Source organism: Protopterus annectens, chromosome 1.part0 (assembly GCF_019279795.1).
Source record: "Protopterus annectens isolate FY-2018-M chromosome 1.part0, PAN1.0, whole genome shotgun sequence".
Taxonomy (NCBI): domain Eukaryota; kingdom Metazoa; phylum Chordata; order Ceratodontiformes; family Protopteridae; genus Protopterus; species Protopterus annectens.
In genome coordinates this window covers 122,963,884-122,983,915 of record NC_056725.1, presented here as the reverse complement: position 1 = coordinate 122,983,915, position 20,032 = coordinate 122,963,884, and the positions used below count along the sequence as shown (strand labels likewise).

Here is a 20,032-nt window from a genome sequence, read left to right as displayed (position 1 = left end):
TTAGAGAAGTGCATAGAGGAGAATAATCTTGAGTTTGGTTATGATAAGTGGGGCTATGATAAGGGTGAATGTCTCTGCCTATGAGGGTTTTAATATATTGGGATATTGTTGCTTTTTATTTTTGGAGAGTATTTTTCTACTTAATTTCATTTTGATTTGAGTTGCACTAGAGTTAATCAATCTACATTTGGCATAAAGATGAGGGGTATCATTAAACAGGTTTGGTGCAATGTGTGGAGAGTTTAGTGAGGAAGTATGGATAGGTGGTTGGGACAGAGCTGGAGAGATATTGAAAGCTATTATTGAGTTATATTAGGATGTGAATGGCTCAGTAGGGGGAGAATAGAGGATACGATGAGGAGTAGCATTATTAAGTAAAGTGATCAGTATTTTATTGCTGACAGGTAGTGGGGAGATAGGAATCAAGAAGGAAGCAAGAAGATGCAGGTTTGTAACATATTCTGCTGTGGTGGAGTCTGAAAGCTCATAGAAGGTGGGTAGGAAGGAAGTATTTTTTATGAAGGAAGAGAGTTAGCTTGACCTGGTATTTGCTCTCGTGTTTCTTAAATGTAAGGAATAGAGGGATTTGAAAAGATAGAGTATGGGGCTGTAGTTAACATAAGACGTAGTGGGAAATTAGTTGGGAAAAGAAGAAGGTGAAATGTAGAATAATAGTTACTGTTGAGGATGGGTGTGAGTATGAATGGATATAGTGCAAACCAGTATGGCAGGGAGAAAGGTTACTGAAAATTATGCTGTTAGTTTGAAGTTGGGAAATGAAAAATAAAAACAGGAGTGTGATAGTGATACAGATGTTTTCAGAGGGTTAGAGGATGGGTGTTACAGGTGAAATGTGTGTGTGGGAAGTATAATGGGAGAGTAAAAGGAGGGGAGTGGGAGGGTAGGAGAACAAAGCAAACCAAGTATAACTAGACTGAGTATAGCAGCCGTCCCACCCTCAGGTAAATTATTATAGAGAACAGTCAGTTTATGGCTGGTACAGAGCAGGTAACAAGGAGGCACAAAACACAATGTGTTGAATCGCAGAAAGCAGAGTTAGGGAGACTAAGTAACTGGTATATACAGTGTAATTTATTGGTCAAGAGAAAGGACAATGGCCAATTTAGTTAATGGTCCTTAGAGTGCAAGGACTACTGCTAGGTGTGACTGTCGCAGCCACATTGTGTCACAGAGCAGGTACGTATTTGAGTGTTTAAAGATAACACAAAACAAGTTAATATAATAACAACCAACAATTCATAATGCTGCTTGACAGTACGTTATAGAAAATGGGCTTTTTGTATGCTGATGATGTTCAGACTGAGGTATGTGACTTACGTTTCACTTATATGCTGGCTGAATCTTGTCCAACTGACGTGTGGATTATTATAAAAATACCTGAGGAATTAAGGAAACATATTAGATTCCTACATAAAGATATACAGTACAACTATATACAGTGGTGAATGATGGTCTTAAATGCCTGTGCATGAAATGTAAATCCTGAGTAATTGTTCACAAAATCACCATTTGATGTCCAGTGAATAAATGTGATAGTACAGCATATTGGTTATAGAAACACTTCCAGAAACTTCCAGTGGGTGTATTCCTGCTGACAGCACTGAGTATGATGATGATCTGTGAATGTAAATGGCATATGCAGTTAACCCTGATTGACTGACAGGAAGGGCAGTCACATTAGCCAACATAGTGCTATATTATTTTTCTCATGTGATATTCTACTGCTATGTCCCTCTGGATGGAATACAAGGATTTGTGTCTGCTAGGTAACTAGATAAAGTGGCACCTTACACATCTTCCAGACTAGTATCTCGCTAAAAGTGAAGTTGTATACAAAAAAGTCAAGCATCAAACTCTGTTCTGAAACCTTTGCAGTATATTGTTGCAGTTACTGGGTTATTAGCAAATTACATCACTAGCCTTCATTCATTCAATGCCATTACTGACTGAATGTTGACACTGCTGGTTCAACACTTCCACCCAGTTGACACTGCTGATTGTACCCCCCAACAGCTTACACCCAGGGCAGTCATCACCTTCACCCCACCCTGGCTATGTCCCTGACATGGATATCAGGCTGTTGATAGGAGCTTTCATAATAGACTATTAAATTTGGCATGAAATGGTTTTGAAAGGCTTATGACAGTACAGTGTCATTCCTACCACATTAGAGACCTTAGAAGATAGGGATGGTGTTATAAATGCACAAGCCTAGGGCAGAGAAAGTTCAGGATGCCACAGGGGACGCAAAGAATATTTGATTTTACATCAGTATGGTCACAGATGTAACCTCATAGACAACAATGTCAGTACTTGTGTGCTGCAGATGGACAGTATAGAAGCAATCAAATGGATATATGCCATGTTTAGAAGGGGTGCTGTGGAATCATAATGGTTAAATGATCATAAAGGAAAGTCTTCATAAGGTACCTATCACCCCCCACACACACACTATACTGTGTATGTATTTTATTGTACCCTGCATACAGAAAGTGCTGTAAAACCACATGTAAGATCTTCAATGAATCATTCGCACAACATCCACTAAGCAGCATATCTTATAACACAATCAACATACAAAATGTGTGATCATAAGTGTGTACATGTCACACATTGTCCATGGTGAAGAGCAGACACCTTGGTGAATCAGTGTGCTTTATAATAAATATTCAGATCTAATGTATACTATGCATCTGCCATCTAAAATTCCTGTAACTATCTGTAATTAGTACATTGTACAGGTTTCTCAAATGCTGGTATGTAATCAAGAAGCAAAATTTAATCCATGGGGCATGATACAATGTCAGAACAGCCATGCCTCCAAATTGACAGGCTTATGTGAACACATGTGGTCCTGTCTATACTTGTCAAGTGCTGTATCATGACGGCATGCAGCCTGCACATCACCCTTCCATGGATATGGTAATGTAGATGTCACCAGATGTGCTTAGGCAACAGACCACCCACACATGGACTTAGTCAGGTAAACATCTACATGTATGTCTTTTCACAGTTTCTCTAAGTGCTTAAGTGCTTTGGGTTTCTAATACTAAGATGGGAATGGACCCCATTCCTAAGTGTGGGTATGATTAGAGTTCATTATATTTGTATTGTTTCAGTCTTTGATGATAGCTAGAGGTGCTCTTCTCATCACCCACAATCTGCTCCGAATTGCCTCTTTCGTATAGTTCATATAGACTTACATGAAATGGTAGCATATTTAAGCACAATTGTAAATTCTTTTTATTAGTCCTCTTGCTCCTACTACTGTGAGTAAATATATATATATATATATATATATATATATATATATATATATATATATATATGTATAAGAATCCTGAAAGACCAAAATCCTGAAAGTTCAAAATACAGCACAAGTACATACAGAAACAAATAAATCACAAACTATATTACTGTTCTCCAAGTATAAGCAGGGGGCAAGCCCCCTTGCACTCCCTGCTACTTAAATATATCAATTCCAAGATTGCACTTAATATAGTGAAGTGCAATCTCGGAGCTGATATATTTAAGTAGCAGGGGGGTGTGGGGGGGTGCAGCCCCCCACATGGGAGGTGCAGGGGGGCTTGCCCCCCCCTGCATATAGCTGAAGGATAATATGTTTCTGTATGTACTTGTATTGGAATATAGTGAGTGTTGGTATCCTGTGTGTTTTCAGGATTTAGACTTTTCAGGATTTGGTCTTCAGGATTTTTGGCTTTCAGGATTCTGTAGCACTCCTCTCTCTCTCTCTCTCATATATATATATATATATATATATATATATATATATATATATATATATATTCTCTTTCTGACCCTTTGCTATAATTTTGAAAGCTCATTGCTATGAATTTTCATGTTCCCCTTCCGCCAATAACTTACCTCTTTACCTTTAACTCACAGCAAAAAATATTGAATATCAATATACATAATGAAACAGTAATACTAGGTGATGTTAACATCAATTGGTTCACCCTCATCTCTAACTCTCCCACCACCAGCATAAACCTATACGTATACACCCAACTTATCTCTTCACCCACTTTTCTTCATAAACCCAGAAATACCTGCTCTATCTTGGATTGGATACTTGTCTCTAAGCCTGGCCTCTGTCACTACCCTGAATCCCTACCAGACTCAGTCAGTGACCACTCCCCTATATGTCCAAAGATTCTCCCCCACCTCTCTAGACCTCGCAAATTTAAAGAGTGCCGAATGCTAACCAACTTCAACTTGGATACATTCAGTAATTCTCTCTCTGCTACTGACTGGTCTTTCTCTCTTCCATACCTGTAGATGAAGCGTCCTTCAGTTCAACTCCATATTTCTAAACATTCTGAACTCCCTTGCCCCTCCCAGAACTGTCAGTCAAATCATGGTGTTCCCCTTGGCTCTCCTACTCTACTCGGTCTCTTATCCATAACAGAGATTGTGCCTGGAAACTCTGGACTAAGACCAAATCTCCCACACACTACCAACAATATAGGGAACTCTGAAATGTAATCAAACAACACATAAACTCTGACAAAAAGAACTACTACCTGTAACCCCAAGATACCGAACCCAGAAACTCTAAAACATTTTGGAATGCTTTCAACAAAATTCTCCACCCAGGAAATCCTTCAACTCCCAACCCCTGCCCCAATAACACACCCCTTGAAACTGCTTCAAGTTTCAATTTATACTTCATAGATACCATCAGCAAACTTATCCAAACTGTCCACCCAACCAGCTCCACACCCCCTACCACCCCAATTGCAAAACAGTCCTTTCTCACTAAAACCCATTCCAACCAGCTACATCAAAAAACTTGTTATCAAACTTAAAAAAAGGTTCCCCTTCAGCTGACAATCTGCCACCTCTATTCCTAAAAGCCGCTGCTGACTCCATAGCGTATCCTGTCTCCATCCTCATAAACCGCTCAATTAGTAAATCCACTGTTCCTGCCCTCTGGAAAAAGTTCCACACTATACCAATCCACAAAGGTGGAAATTCTGTTGAACTCTCTAATTATCAACCTATTGCTGTAATCTCTTCCCTCTCCAAAATTCTTGAGCACTGTTTTTATAAACAAATCTCAGCTTATCTTACTCATGAAAACTTAATTACCCCTACTCAACATGGCTTCCGCCCCCACCACAGCATCACAACTGCACTTATTTCCTTTTCTAACTCCATCTCACTAGCTAGAGACAATGATAAACTAGTGTCTTGCATCTTTTTAGATCTCTCCAAAGCCTGTGACACTCTCTCACCCCATCCTCATCTCCAAACACTCTCAACTCAACCTCTCCTCAGCAACTATTTCCTGGTTCAGTAGCTACCTCACAGACAGATTGCAGTCTGTAAAATGGCTCTCTGCTCTTTTTCATTTTTTCCCCATCAAAATGGGTGTCTCTCAAGGCTCTATTTTAGGCTCCCTCCTTTTTAACAGTTTTACTAACCAACTTTACACATCCTGTCTTCAGTCTTCCCTCATACAGTACGCATATGACTCCACCATCATTTCTATCAGTGATAGTCCCACTAACTTACTAACCATGACACAAGCATCTTTCATCCTCACTGAAACATGGCTCACTAACAACCAACTCATACTAAACCCTAAAAACACAAAACTTCTTCTCTTCCTCCCAAAATCCCTTTACCATCTTAAATCCTCATTCACCATCTCTTCCCTCAGCAGCACTACAATCATAACTGAATCACACACTAAACTGCTTGGAGTAATAATGGCTGATCAGCTAAAATTTGACTTTCATGTACTTAAATGCATCAAGAAAACCCACCAAAAGCTTGGTTTGCTATATAGAAACAAAAGGTTCCTCACACCCAACTCCAGGATCTTACTACCCCAAGCTTACCTTCTCCCAGCCTCCTTTAAAGCTCTCATATTTTAACAAACTTACGGTCTTCACTACTTTCCAAACTTGAAACCACCTACAACAAAGCTGTTAGATTTGCAGCCAATCTGCCCTCAAGATCACACAACTGTCTCACACTCTAGACACTCAGCTGGCTAAAGTTTCCTAACCAACTGTTATTTACCCAACTTCTCATTATCCATACTATTTTGAATAAGCCCTCCTTTTGCCCTAGCATTTCCTCACTTGTATTCCTCTATGAGTCTCCTTGATCCCTCAGAAGTTTTGACCAATGTCTCTTACAAATTCACAAACCTAAAAAATCTATTCCACGGAATTTCTACAGCCACTTCCCTGCTCTTGCATGGAACAAACTCTCCATGAACCTTAGAAACATTTCCTACATCCACAAATTCAAGACAACTCTCAAAAGGTGCCTTAATAGCACATAAATTTGCCTCTGTAATCACCCGACATGAACTCACCCTTTTTTCATTATCCTCTCTCTTCCTCCCTTCCCTACTACCACAACTCACTTAACTGCTCTGTATTGTACAATTACACACTGAAGATAACTCACTGTGTTATGTAAATTCATTCAGATGTTTTATTGTACATTTCTTTGCTATGTTTTTTCTTCAGTGTTATAATACCTCTTACTATATTGTACTGTGGAGCTTTATCTACATTTGCTTAACTGTTTTATTGTAAAATTTTCACTGTATTCATCTTCAGTTTTGTAAATTTTCTTGCTTACTTGTACTGTGGAGCTTTTCTTCCCGGGCCTCCACTGAAAAATGGGTTTTGCTCAGCAATGGACTATCCCAGTTAACAAATGTCAAACAAATAAATATCCCATCTTCATTCTAATCAACAGATCAATCCAAGAAAACATAGTCCCTGATATTTGGAAGAAATTCTGTTATTCCTCTTCATAAAAGAGAAAACTCCACTGACCCCTCTAATTTTAGGCTTATTGCTATCTTGTCTGCCCTTTCAAAGATTGTAGAAAAATATATTCATAAACAGCTCCTTCGTCATCTACTACAAGAAAATCTCCTCCTTCCAAAATACCTTAAGAAGTTGAGAAGGTTTTGCCTGTACAGATGAATGTTTGTTTTCTGCTTCTCTCTAGTTGAATCACACTAACCCAATTAAGTATATTCTAAACACTGGAGCATATTAAGATTGCAGTGTGCAAAATACAGTCATGGTAAGCTTAACCTGTTGCTGCTTTAATGTTATTTTTTATCAGTGCAAATGATGTCTTAATTGAATGTGTATAATGAATAATGTTGACTCTTAAGAATTTTGTCCGTACTTGTGTGTAGTTTAATGTCTGACAGTTACCTGTGCTTCTACCAGGTGCAGTCATTAAAAAAGTGGTGACTGAATAGTTTTGTCATATTGTTAGTAATCACTTCATAATAAGTATTTACATTGCTACATATAAGTATAGTTTTTTTTTTAATGAAAGTCCTGATATAATACAAATATGTGATTTGTGTAGGTCCAAAGGCGGTGGTTCCGATTCTTACCATTCTGAGGTGGAGCGGACCCAGAAGCACCCATCCTTTTTCTGGCGTGTCCTACGAGCCGCTCTGCCACTCCAGTTGTTGTTGCTACTCCTGATTGGTCTGGCTTGCTTGGTGCCAATGACAGAAGAAGATTACAGCTGTACTCTCTCTAATAATTTTGCTCGGTCCTTTCATCCAATGTTGAGGTACACCAATGGTCCTCCTCCAATATGAACCTCTGCAGGCAGATGCAAAGTCTGAACTCAGTAAACCAAGCACATATATCAGAGAAAAAGAAAGGTCTTGTTCTGAAATGTGGTACCTTACATGGCATCTCAGTCTGCCCTGTCTTTGAAACCCACGGTGGCCAGTGCATAGCACCATCACTGTTGTCAGATGACTTAAGAAAATAATAGAACAGTTGCTGTAAGACAACTGATTGTCTAAAACAAAAACATTATGGGCATTCAAAAGGTTCATGTGCTAGTTATATGTGGGTTATGGTGGGGTCCAAGACGCTGGATGTGTTTACTTCTGAAAAATCGGGTTTAATCATGTGAACTGTCACCCCAGACTGCTGCAAGTACAGTATTTGCATTAACAGTATTTAAGACACAAAAGTCTCTATCAGTGCTAATGATTCCTACAGAGTATGTAATATAAAATTTTAAAGAGCTTATATGGCAAATATTTTTTACTGTTATTGTTTTGGGTCTTGTTTAACATTTTGCTTTAAATGCACAAACTGTTACAAAAGGGGGCACTTTTTATTAAAGATTGTAACTGGATGTAAGAAATCTAATCTTCAATGGTTTTATGAAATGGTTATTGAACATAAAAGGAAATACAGAAACAATTATTTATTTATGTACAGTTTGCTAAATTTTTGTTTGTAATTTCTTTGCTTTTTATTACAAATTATACTAAATCAATCTCATTGTGTGGCTGATTTTTTTCTAGTTTAGGTAAATTTTAAATGGACTATCTGAATTTCAGTAAGAATACTGTGTCTTAAAGTTAACCTTCACTCATTCCATTGTGTGAAATATGCAAATGGAATTACTACATGAAGCATTCTCTTTGACATCCTTTAGGTGGAATTAGCAGACATTGCTGGCATGTAAAGCATGATTTGTACATAATCATTAAATGTAAAATTAATAATTGTATTGGCAATTGGGAGTATACTGAATGCATCAACTAGGCTGACTATAAAAAACCTTTTTTATCCAGAATTCTTGCTAAAATCTAGTTCTAGTAGCTGTCTCACCAATGACTTCCATTACCCATAGACCTTTGCTCATGATAGGCAGTTGGGTGAGGCCCTTTGAAAGAAAGTAGTTAAGAGTCCTTGTGCCAAAGTTACTCATAGTCTTTGGTTGGGGAAAACCTATGGCAAACTTGGCGCACAGTCTGCCTGAGACAAGCAGTAGTTGCCATCCCTCCACTCCAGGCCAATCTTCTGACACTTGGGCTGCTGTTTGAACCTTTGTCACTAGTGACGTAGGCATATCCACTGGACTATTTTTGGTTTCCTTTTTGATCTCGTTGTATTGCTGTGTTTATTTTTTTGGGAATTTTAAAAGTTCTACATTAGGTCCAGGAGGCATATATTTGTTTTAAATCAAAGAAATTAACTTTATCTGAAATGTAGGAGAAGCTGGGAAATAGCATTTTTATTTAAGGTATAGCAAAGCAGGTGAAGCATTATTTTGGAGAGATGCTTGGTTTGTTTGACTATTTTTTTTATTTTTACCTATCCTATAAACTCTGTCTCTTTTGCGTTCTTATCTGCATTTGACATTAGAAGCCCCTCCCACTTTTATCGCATCAGCTCATTCTAGTAAGCACTGCAAGGCTTCTCTCCTTAAACTGATTAAACTTCAGTTGCCTTTCTATAAAAAGTGTAGAAAACATCTAGTTATGTAGATAATAAATGAACTACCACTTTCTCGAGTATGCATGACTCTTAAATATTCAATACGAGCATATTTTAATCAGGAAAAGGCAGAAAGCCAAATGCTCAGTTCATCAAATGTTACCTTTCCAAAAATAATACATGCAAGAGGGTATCATATTAATTATGACTACTTGTGCAATACTGTCATGGTGTTTGACTTTGTAGAACAAAGTGTGAGTTACTGAAAAAAACAACATACTGAGTGTGAAATATTTCTAGGAGATAGTTATGAATTACTGTGTTTTAGCATTAGAAAACTGCAGGATGCATAATGTGGCAGTACATAAATTATACTAAATCACCAAAGCAACCAGGCTAGCTGCAAACACCAGGATGACCATAAATACACATATAAAGTTTTATTGATTAAGTGCTTTCATCTCCTACACCAGGGACTTCATCAGAATAACAAAATCTATTGACTATCCCTCTTAAGTAAAACTAAAACCAACCATATTGGTAGTAAAAATTGTTATACTAAATCACCAGTTCAGTCTTAAAGGGACAAGATAAATACACAATAAGACAAGGTGGTTATACAGGGAAACCGCAAAGCAAAATGAATTAAAATACACAAGATAAAAATATAAAATATCACATATAAAACATTTGGGTTGAATATGTTCCTCACAAATAAATACATTAGAAAAAAATATTAATTTGAATGAGCATATGTATAAGTCTGCTAAAGGAAAAACATATAAAGCAAATTTTTAACATATTTTTCACTTCTCTAATTCTTTCAACTTGAGGGCTGGGGTAATGGACAAATAATCATTTAAACCTGGTGGTGCCCCTGCATGTAATTGCAGTTGCCACCTCAACTCACAGTATTCCAATTTTAACTCCAAGTCACCCCTTCTTTCATGGGGTGTAACCTGTTCAAGCACCCAAAATCTAAAATCAGCCCCTTTTGTATTTATATAAAGCATTAGATTCTTTGTATGGTTAATTTCGTATAGGTGTTCATAAATCCTCTGCTGTAAACTGTATTCTGTTTTACCCACATAATATGAGTGGCAAGAAACACAATATGCTAAATAAAACACTCCCCTGGAAAAACAGTTGTAGTATCCAGCAGGAGTTAGTTTAATATTGGACACAAGAAGGGCCAGCTGTCTGGTGTTGGCAATAAAATGACATTGTGGTCATCTCCCACATTTAAATGTACCATATTTTGGTCTATTAATAACCCTTCCAGAGAGGTTTGTGCCCTTTTCAAATATGTTCTTTAAATTGGGACCTCTCCTATAACTAAATTTCAGTGGTTTCTCGAACAATTTTAAACTGTTAGGCATGGGCGCAAACATGTCCCAGTACTTACAAAAATATTTCTAATTTCCTGCATGTCCTGATTGTATGTCAGCACTAGGTAGGGTTCCAATTTGCAAGGTTCCTTCTGGGTCACAATCCCCCCATCATCCTGAGACGTGGGGTTACTTATGTGGTGTACTGGTTGGGGTGAACTAATCAGGCGTACAAATTTGCTCCCCCAGCCTCAAGAATTTAATCTTTTAATGACTTAATGAGAGATTTGAGGTAGCATCTGGCCAAAAATAAAGATTTAATAAAATGTGACTCTTCCATTAATTCTTCCATAACAGAAGTCATTCTTGCAGCCCTCATCATCTACTCCTTCACTATACTTTTCTTTTGGTGAAAGGGGTGATTGCTTTAAAATGTAAATAAGAGTTGTAAAAAGTATCCTTTCTGTAAAATTTAGATACGAATCTACAATTTTGCACTTCCTTAAAAATTCTAACTTACAAAAAATGTGTGTGCAAACTCTCCACGTTATGAGTAAAAATAAGTAACTCAGTGGTGCTAATAAATTTCATAAAGGCCTCGATTTCCTCCACCTGCCCTCTCCAAATAATAAATATATCATCCAAAAAACAATAATATGCCTGGATGTTGTTGAAAAAGGACAATGGAAACAAAAAAATGTTTTTCCCAGTATAATAACACTATATTGGCAAATATAGGGGAGCATGTAATGCCCATAGCCACACCATCCATTTGCTGGTAATATTCAGCTTCAGAGTAGATAAACTTGTTCTTAAGCATAAATTCTGTTTTTCAAAACTAGTCTATAGTCAGTGGAGCTTAAGAATTCAAATTCTGCCATAATTTCTTCAAACTATTGTAGGCCTAATGTATGGGGTACAACAGAAAAAAGATCCTTTATGTCAATGGTTATAAAATGGCAACCTGGGTCAAATTCCAAACTCCCCATTTTAATCAAAAAAATCCCAGGAGTCCACTAATATATGGTTGTACCACTTATAAAACTGTTTTAGCTTAGTGTCCACATAAATGGCTAATGGCTGTGTCTTGGACCCTGCAGATGAAACAATAGGCATCAAAGAGGGGTTGGTGGTGCTTTTGTGAACTTTAGGAGTACCAAAAATACTAGGTATAAAATGTTTTCTACTTTTAAAAAGTCATACAGTTCCTTATCAATGACCCCTGTACAAGATTATACTCTAAAACCATGTCAATAATTTTTTAGGCTATAAAATTTTCATTGCATGATACTTGAATGTATCTATTATCAGCATTCAAAATTTACAGCATTTTGGCAGAATACGACCATTGTTCCATGATCACAGCCCTACCCCCTTGTCAGGTTTCATAATTTATGATCTTTGTTGTTACATAGAACTGTGAAGCTTCCTTTTCTTTTTAGAAAAAATCCTAATATCATTGTCCACCAGAGTTTCAAAATTGCTCAGCATAGGATGTAAAGTGGGATTCTCAGTACTGTTTTTTTCTGGAGCCTACGAAAAACAGTGTCATTGGTGGCACCACTGAAAGTCACCTCTAAATTACGTTTCCTAAGAAATGACTTTAAGTCTAAAACCAATTCACTTATGTCAACCCTTGTAGCTGGGACACAAGTGAATCCTTTACGAAAGAGTTCAAAGTGAGAAATATACAAATCCAAATCACTGTAATTAAAAACATGAAAATTGGCAAAAGTATCTATACAGCCATCCTTGTGAATAACATGTGAGGGGGGTGGACAGGGGAGACGACTGTGCTGCCCTTGATGTTAAGTGAAGCCCTGGAGGTCACTACTTTCTTCTGCCCCTCTGTACTCTGTTACCCTCTCACCATTGAAACTGCCCCAGAGGTTGTCAGTTTGTGACTTGGGCATATATAGGATGGGGGGTTCATGTTCTGTATATGTGGTGACCTCCTCAAAGGCTGGGGTCCTAAAGGGGCACTCCTCCCATGATGAAAATGATTTTCTGGGATAACATCCATCCCCCTATGCTGAGTAATTTTGAAACTCTTGTGGACAATGATATTAGGATCTTTTCTAAAAAGAAAATGGAACTTCATAGCAATTTTACATATCAAGAGGTGAGCGTTCTTAAAGGCCTTAGTCATTGTTAACTGGATTAGTCTCAGTAGGCTAGGGCCTTTTTCACAGGAGACATGAGGTGGTATTTATACTGTATGGAAAATTTGGGCAGGACTTTGAGGTTTCCCACGAGTATTGGGTGATGTAGCTGACCTTCTTGATGGTCTCTTTTAGCTGTAAGCTTAGTACGATCCAATGAACATATGAACTTCCAGTACTGTTGTCGATAGATGCCATGGGATCTTTTACATCCACTTCAGCTACCGCCAACTCAAGAAGATAGACCTTGGTTTAAATTCTCATAGGATATAATTATTAAAAAATAAGGAATTGCCACTCAAAGTACCTAGAACCTTGAGAACATTGTCTGATTGGAAGGGTTTGTCACCTATATGGCATAATGTGGAAATGTTTCTCACTCAGACTCTGCGACATATTGCTGTGAGGGAATGGTTAGTTTGCTTTTCTTACAATGTTTTCTTGTAATTCACATTGTTTTACTGCCTTCTTCAATTTTATATATTATGGAGTGTTCTCATTATACTGTGTTTTAATTGTATTCTGTTTTCTGTTGCATATTTAAAATAGGAAAGAGACCAGTGCTGCATCTCTTGTGAGTCACAAACTAATTATTTTCCCCACTCTCCCTCCCTGATGTTGTGTTTTAAATATCACCTTTTTCTCTAGTTGCCTGTCCCTTATGATAATTTCACCACAAATTTCTCCCATGTCCTCTTTCATTGGCTATTGCCATTTAGCAGAAAAATTTCATTTTGAGAAGTCACTCCCCTTCAGCTATTTAAATAGGTTCATAGGTTAGTACTAAGCTAACTGCCCTTGCGAGCCATTTTAAGCCTAGCCAATTACCCCTTGTGAGACTCAAACCCTGCACCTTGTGTTTGTAAGGCAAGCACCTTAACCATTAGGCCACCCTCCCAACCCAAATTTATTGGTTATCCCATATTCCATAGAGCCATAATACAAAGTGCCCACTCCTTCCAATCTGTCTTGTTCTTTTAAAATTAGTGGCTCTCTCCTTAGATTGCTAAAGCTTTACTTATGCCCTCTTTCATATCAAACTGCTTAGTACACACTGTAACTCTTAAGATATTAACCCATTTTTTCCATCTTACCTTTAAAGTCTGTAACATCTAGTTCAAGACCAACAATCACTGGAGATTCCACATTTTGTCTCTCAGTACTCATCTTGAGGTTAGCATGCTTGTTTTGCTCCTGTTGAACAAAGGAGTTTAGAGGCATTATTTCCTGGAGAATGTTGATCACAAGAAAGCCTGATAACATCTTCATAGGTACCAGCTTGGAAATTGTGATATTATTTTACTCCTGATGAAAGAAGGAGCAGAGGGCATTGATTCCTGACTGACTCTGAATGGGTAGTGAGAGTCTGTGTAGAATCTTCCTGATTAGTCTGGTTGCTATTCATGGAATGTACCAGGAGAAGGCTACAACACGCATACTGCATCTCATCTTGGGTTTGGTGATACTGTTTTGCTGCAGGTGAGAGAAGAAGCAAAGGAACATTGTATCCCAGCAGCATGAAGCTGTTGTGAGACCAGCATTAGTAGCAGCCATAGTAGCCAGTTAGGTGAATCCCAACTACTCATCATTCTTGACAAAGCTAATTATTTTTTCTTTTCAGAAAATACTGCTTTATTAGTTGCTGCCTAGCCTAACTTCAGAATATCTCCATAAATATTTCCCTCATAAATTACCAGTGTCTACTTTATTTGTTTCTGTTCAAGTGTTTGGCTGTGCCCTGTATAGATGGAGGCACCTCAAGCTGATGTATTTCCTGTAAAAGTATCCTTGAAATTTCACCAATACCTAGTAACACACAAGGCAGCTAGTTTGCAGTGACAAGCACTGCCCTAGAGTTGCAAACCAGATACTCCTGACTCTACTTTATATTCTCACTGCAGCCGTCTAACCAGTAAATAGGACCTGTTGCTATGAATATGAACTTTCCCACTATCTCCATTAACAGCTTGGTGGATATATGCATCCTGAGGCAATGGAGAATTTGCCTAATGTTTACTGATAACCAGCTAATTCTCAAACTGATAAGGTATGTCTTTGGCTTCAGTGCTGCAGTATTCTTAATTATATGGGATTCCCTGCCAGGGAAGCCAAACATCTGGCCAGTTTTCCAAAGACTTCTGAATTTAAAAGGTATGCCGAACATCACCATACGCATCCTGCATAAAGGTGATGTTTAGGCTTACCAAGGACAGAACCGATTGTCCCAGGAGTAACACCAGTCCAAGGAACCCAAGAGGTAATGTGTACCTCCAGGAAGGTAAAGAAGTAGGGTGATGGAGGGAGGGAGTGAATACTGCAGCAGTGAAGACAAGGACATCTACCATTATGGTAAGATTTTACACAACTGTACTATGTCCTTACTTTCACTGCTGTAGTATTCTTAACTATATGGGAGAGTGCCAAAGCTCAAGAAGAAACTAGGGAGGAGGAAGGAGCAAAAGAATCCCCTAAAAAACATGAAGAACTGAACTAGCAAAACCAGCCCTAGCTCTAGAGATCCCATCCAACTTGTAGTGCTTGGTAAAGGTATGCACAGAAGTCCAGGTAACTGCTTCAAGAATAGAATTAATATCTAAGCCTTTGAAAAAAGACACCAGAAAAAAACACAGCTCTAGTAGAATGAGCCTTAATTTAAAAGGAAGCCTCTTGCCAAGAAAAGTGCAACAAAATGAAATAGCCTTAGAAATCCAAGAAAAAAATAATCTGCATGGATACAAAGATCTAGGATGAAAAGAAACAAATAACTGATCAGTTTTTCTGTTAGCGTTGGTCATATACAAATAAACTCTAAGTTGCCTATGCATGTCCAAAGTATGCAGTGCCTTCTCACTGTCAGTTTGTGGAGAGGGGAGGGAAAAAGTAGGTAGATTAATAGACTGATTAAGAGATGGCTCATTAACCACCTTTGACTTAAAAGAAGCATTAGTGAGCAAAGACACTCTGTCCTCATGAAAAATCAAAAAAGTAGGACAAGCCATATGGGCCTACAACTCAGACACCCATCTGGCAGAAGTAAGCGCTAAGAAAAGAACAGTCTTCCAGGAAAGATGTTGCAAAGAAGCTGAAGCAGCAGGCTCAAAGGGAGCCTGTGTCAACTTCTCCAAACAAAATTAAGATCCCAAGGAGTAAGAACAGGCTTCTTTGGAGGTCTTATATTAAGGACATCTTTAAGAAATGGTTTCACCTCAAATCTAGCAGCTAAAGGAGAAGAAAAAGACAGTCAAGCAGAGATAGCTGATAGGTGGCCTTAATAGAAGAATAGGCCAAACCAACATTGAGCAACTCACATAAATAAGAAAGAACCAAAGGAGCATCCACTGTAACCGGGTCCAAGTTATGAGAGAGACATCAAAAAGAAAACCTCTTTCATTTGGATAAGTAGGATTTCCTAGTCTTAGGTTTCCTGGCCTCCTGCAGGACTTGCAGCATGTGCTCAGAAAAAATGGTGCCTATGAGGAATCAAAATCCTATCATCCACAGTGTCAGTTGAAGCATGGACAGGCAGGTATGGATAAGAGATCCCTTGTCTTGTGTGATTAGATTCACCCTGTAAGGTAACTTGTGGTGATTGCCACTGGCTAGATGCAGAAGAATAGTGAACCAGTGCTGTTGTGGCCAAAAGGGAGTCACCAACAAGAGTTTAGGAGCATCCTGTTGAATTTTGAAGAGGACTTTCAGAATGAGAGGAAGGGGAGGGAATGCATAAAGAAACATCCCCTTCCAAGAGAATGAGAGGACATCCACCTTCCGTACCAGAGGACCTGGGAGTTTGGCACAAAACAGAGGAAGTCTGTTCAGAATGGAGGCAAAAAGATCCACTTGAGGAGTACCTCATTGATGGATAATATCCAGAAACACATCCCTGTGAACTATCTATTTGTGTGACTTAGTTAAGGACCTGTTCAGAGTGTCTGCCACAGTGTTCTGACAGGAAGGAATAAAAACTGCCTGAAGAGTCACTTGACACTTGACAGCAACATCCCATACCAGAAGTGCCAACCGGCAAAGAAGATAAGATCTCATTCCTCCCTGTTTGTTGATATACCACATCACTGTGGTATTGTCTATGAATACCATGAGAGGCCCTGGAGAAAAGAGAGACTGAAAAGCCTGAAGAGCCAGCAGAAGAGCTGTTATCTCTTTGACATTGATGTGTTCCTTCTGCTGACAAGGCAACCACACCACCTGTACCTGTAGGGAGCCAAAAGCCACCCCCTATCCCATGTCTGAGGCATCTGTAAACAATTCCTGAAAGGGAAGAGGGGGATGAAAAGGGATCCCTGGATTCAGGTACAACTGCTGAATCCACCAGAGAAGTTCCTGTCTGAGGCAAGGAAGAAGAGGAACTACAAATTCTAGAGGATGAGCATGTTGAAGCCACACTGACTTCAGAATCCACTGAAACTTTCTCATATGAAGTTTGGCCAGAGGGAGCATAGGAATGGTTAATGCCATAAAACCTAGAACTCTCAGAAACTCCCTGGTGGTAATAGAAGCCAGAGGAAGAAGAGTGTGAAGGAAAGAAATGAGAGTTAAGGCCTTTGGAGGGGGCAGTGATGCAAGCATTGGTTTCCTCTGAATCATGCAATCTAGAAAAACATGATCCTGAGAAATAGAGAAGACCTTTTGAAATGTATGGAGAACCCCAGGCTCTAAGGAAGGGATGCAGCAAAATTAAAGTTTTGCAAAAGGGTCTCTGGAGAGGATACCTGAATCAACAGGTCATAAAAGTAAGGAAATATTTGGATTCCTTGAACTCTGCAAAAGGCAATCACAGGAGCAAGACATTTAGTGAACACCCTTGGGGCAGTAGAAGGACCAAAGGGCAAAACAGAGAACTGAAAATGCAAAAACTTCCTGAAAAGAGGATGGATCAGAATATAGAGATAAGCATCCTTGAGATCCAGAGACACCATATAGGCTTGGGGAGTAAGAGAGGAACAGAATCTGAAGGGACAACATCCAAAAGAGGGTAGCTTTAGAAAAGTGTTTAGATGGGAGAAGTCTAGAATAGGTCTCAAGTGCCCTCTTTTCTGGGCACTAGAAACATGAGTAGAACCCTTTCCCCCTTTGGGACACAGGCACCTCTTGAATAGTACCCCGAGACAAGAGATCTTGAAGAACCTCTGGCAAAAAGGGAAGATGTTCCCAAGGAGGCTGAGGAATGCCCATAAACAGAGGATGGGATTTCCACACCATGAAGTACGCTTGATGAATGATCAACAGACCCCAAGAATCCTAAGTGATCTGAAGCCAAACCATAAGAGAAAGAGAAAGGTGAAGAGAAAGAGGAATGTGTCTGGAAAGGGATGGATAGTCACACAGTGCCTGGTTTGTCCAGAAAGGAAGGCTTCTGAGTTCATGAAAATTCAGTAGCCTTAGCAGGAGGAGTCCGTTTGCTACTCTTCTTACCTTCAGTAGAAGGACATGATTGCCTAAGACCCAAGACAGGCTTAGCAAGGTAGTTTCACTGAAATTTAGGCACAGGAGAAGTAAACACATGTTTAAATTCCATCAACTTAGCTTTAATATCAGATAGAGGTTGAATCCTAAGCAAAGAATACCTCCTCATAACTGAATCAAAAAGAGCAGTCCTAGAGGAGGCATCTGCCACATCATAACTACATTTAATAGAATGATAAACAACTTGAGAGGAAGTCCCTAGCAAGGAAAGAACAGAAGTTTTACCCTCAGAGTCTGGAAAATCAGAAATAAGTTAACAAGTCTGAGAAAGAAGAGCCAACAGATACCTACACATATGGATCTGATAACTGGGTCTATATTATAACAGCAAAAATCCCTTTAAGTGAACACAAAAACACTGACACGTATTGAGCAAAACGCGAATATGCCGAACGTACTAAACCGCAAAATGCAAAAAGTCGAATCCCCATAGTCGGCCAACTCCACCTCCCACTACATACTGCCTACCCAAACAAAATAAATAAAACACATACATACACTAACCAAAACCTTACTTCTAACCCTAAAGTAAAGCACCAAATCCCTACGTCTAACCCTACACTAAATTTTACATACATTACTATCTATGCACTTACCTTAACCCACACCCTAACCCTAAGGTCCGTAACTATCGAACACTTACCCTACAGCAATATACCAAAACAAAACAAATAATCCACACACATACATTTAACAAAACCCTAATTCTAACCCTACACTAAACCTTACATACATTACCTATCTATGCACCTACCTTAACCCGCACCCTAACCCTAAGGTCCATAACTATCGCACACTTACCTTACTAAGCTGTACTGCAGATGGGCCAACCATGACACTTCGACTTTTTGAATTTCGCGGTTTAGTACGTTCGACATAATCATGGTTCGCGCAATACATGTCAGTGTTTTTGTGTTCGCTTAAAAGGATTTTCAGTATTATAATACAGACCCCTGATAATTAATAGCTTTGAGAGCTAGGGTAGCAGAAGTGTAAACCTTTTCACCCAGCCTGTCCATAATTCTGCTATCCTTGTCAGAAGGCAGCAAACCTGGGTGAAGGAAGTAATTGAGATGGCTTATCAGAGGCTACAGACACTACCAAAGGGTCAGCAGCAGGACATTTATATAAAAAAGAACAATCCTCAGGAACTCTATAAAACCTATCAGGCTTCTTGAGAGCAGGGGGGAGAGAATCTGGCATCTGAGAGGCATTGGAGAAGACATCCAGTAAAGCAGCCAAGATAGGAGGAAGTGACGCAAGTTTAGAAGAGTCCAACTGCAACAACTCATAGTAACTTTTATGGATATCAGAGACCTGAGTACAATCCCACTTTAAAAAAAATCCATCATCCTGGAGAGTGTGTCCCCAAAGGAAATTTCCTCCAAAGAAACATCAAGACTAATAGATTCCTCCTCCTCTGACCCATAGTCCAAAGGAGAAGGAATTTGAGTAGAATAAGTTAAGGATTTGTTACCAAAATCCAACTCATCCTCAGAAGAATCCTGGTCTCTAGGCCTTTTAAGAGGAGTAGAGGCCCAAGGAGGAGCAAGAACTGAATCCCCATGAAGAGGCTTTAAGGACATTAAGGTAATGCATAATCCCTGAGTAAAAGCCTGCCACTCAGTTTGTGGATCCCTAAAAGCAGAAGAAACATGTTTTTTTGTTTCTTTTTAAGGGAATGTCCTGAGAAGGCTCAGATCCAGGATATTAGTTGAGAACTGTAGCAGGAACTTCTTCCCCAACTCGAAACTGAGGAACTCCCCCAGACCAC

The 20,032-nt window shown here is 38.9% G+C and overlaps 1 protein-coding gene across 3 annotated transcripts in view; it reads left to right on the top strand.

Annotated features, from left to right (window-relative positions):
- SYNE1 (spectrin repeat containing nuclear envelope protein 1) overlaps positions 1-8,342 on the top strand; it is a 2,173,401-nt gene extending 2,165,059 nt beyond the window's left edge. For all 3 annotated transcript variants that reach the window (XM_044089035.1, XM_044089189.1, XM_044089105.1), the window contains one exon: positions 7,399-8,342. In XM_044089035.1, the coding sequence (XP_043944970.1) occupies positions 7,399-7,639 (241 nt within the window). In that variant the 3' untranslated portion in view covers positions 7,640-8,342. The remainder of the gene's footprint in view (positions 1-7,398) is intronic.
- Positions 8,343-20,032: the final 11,690 nt, after the last annotated feature.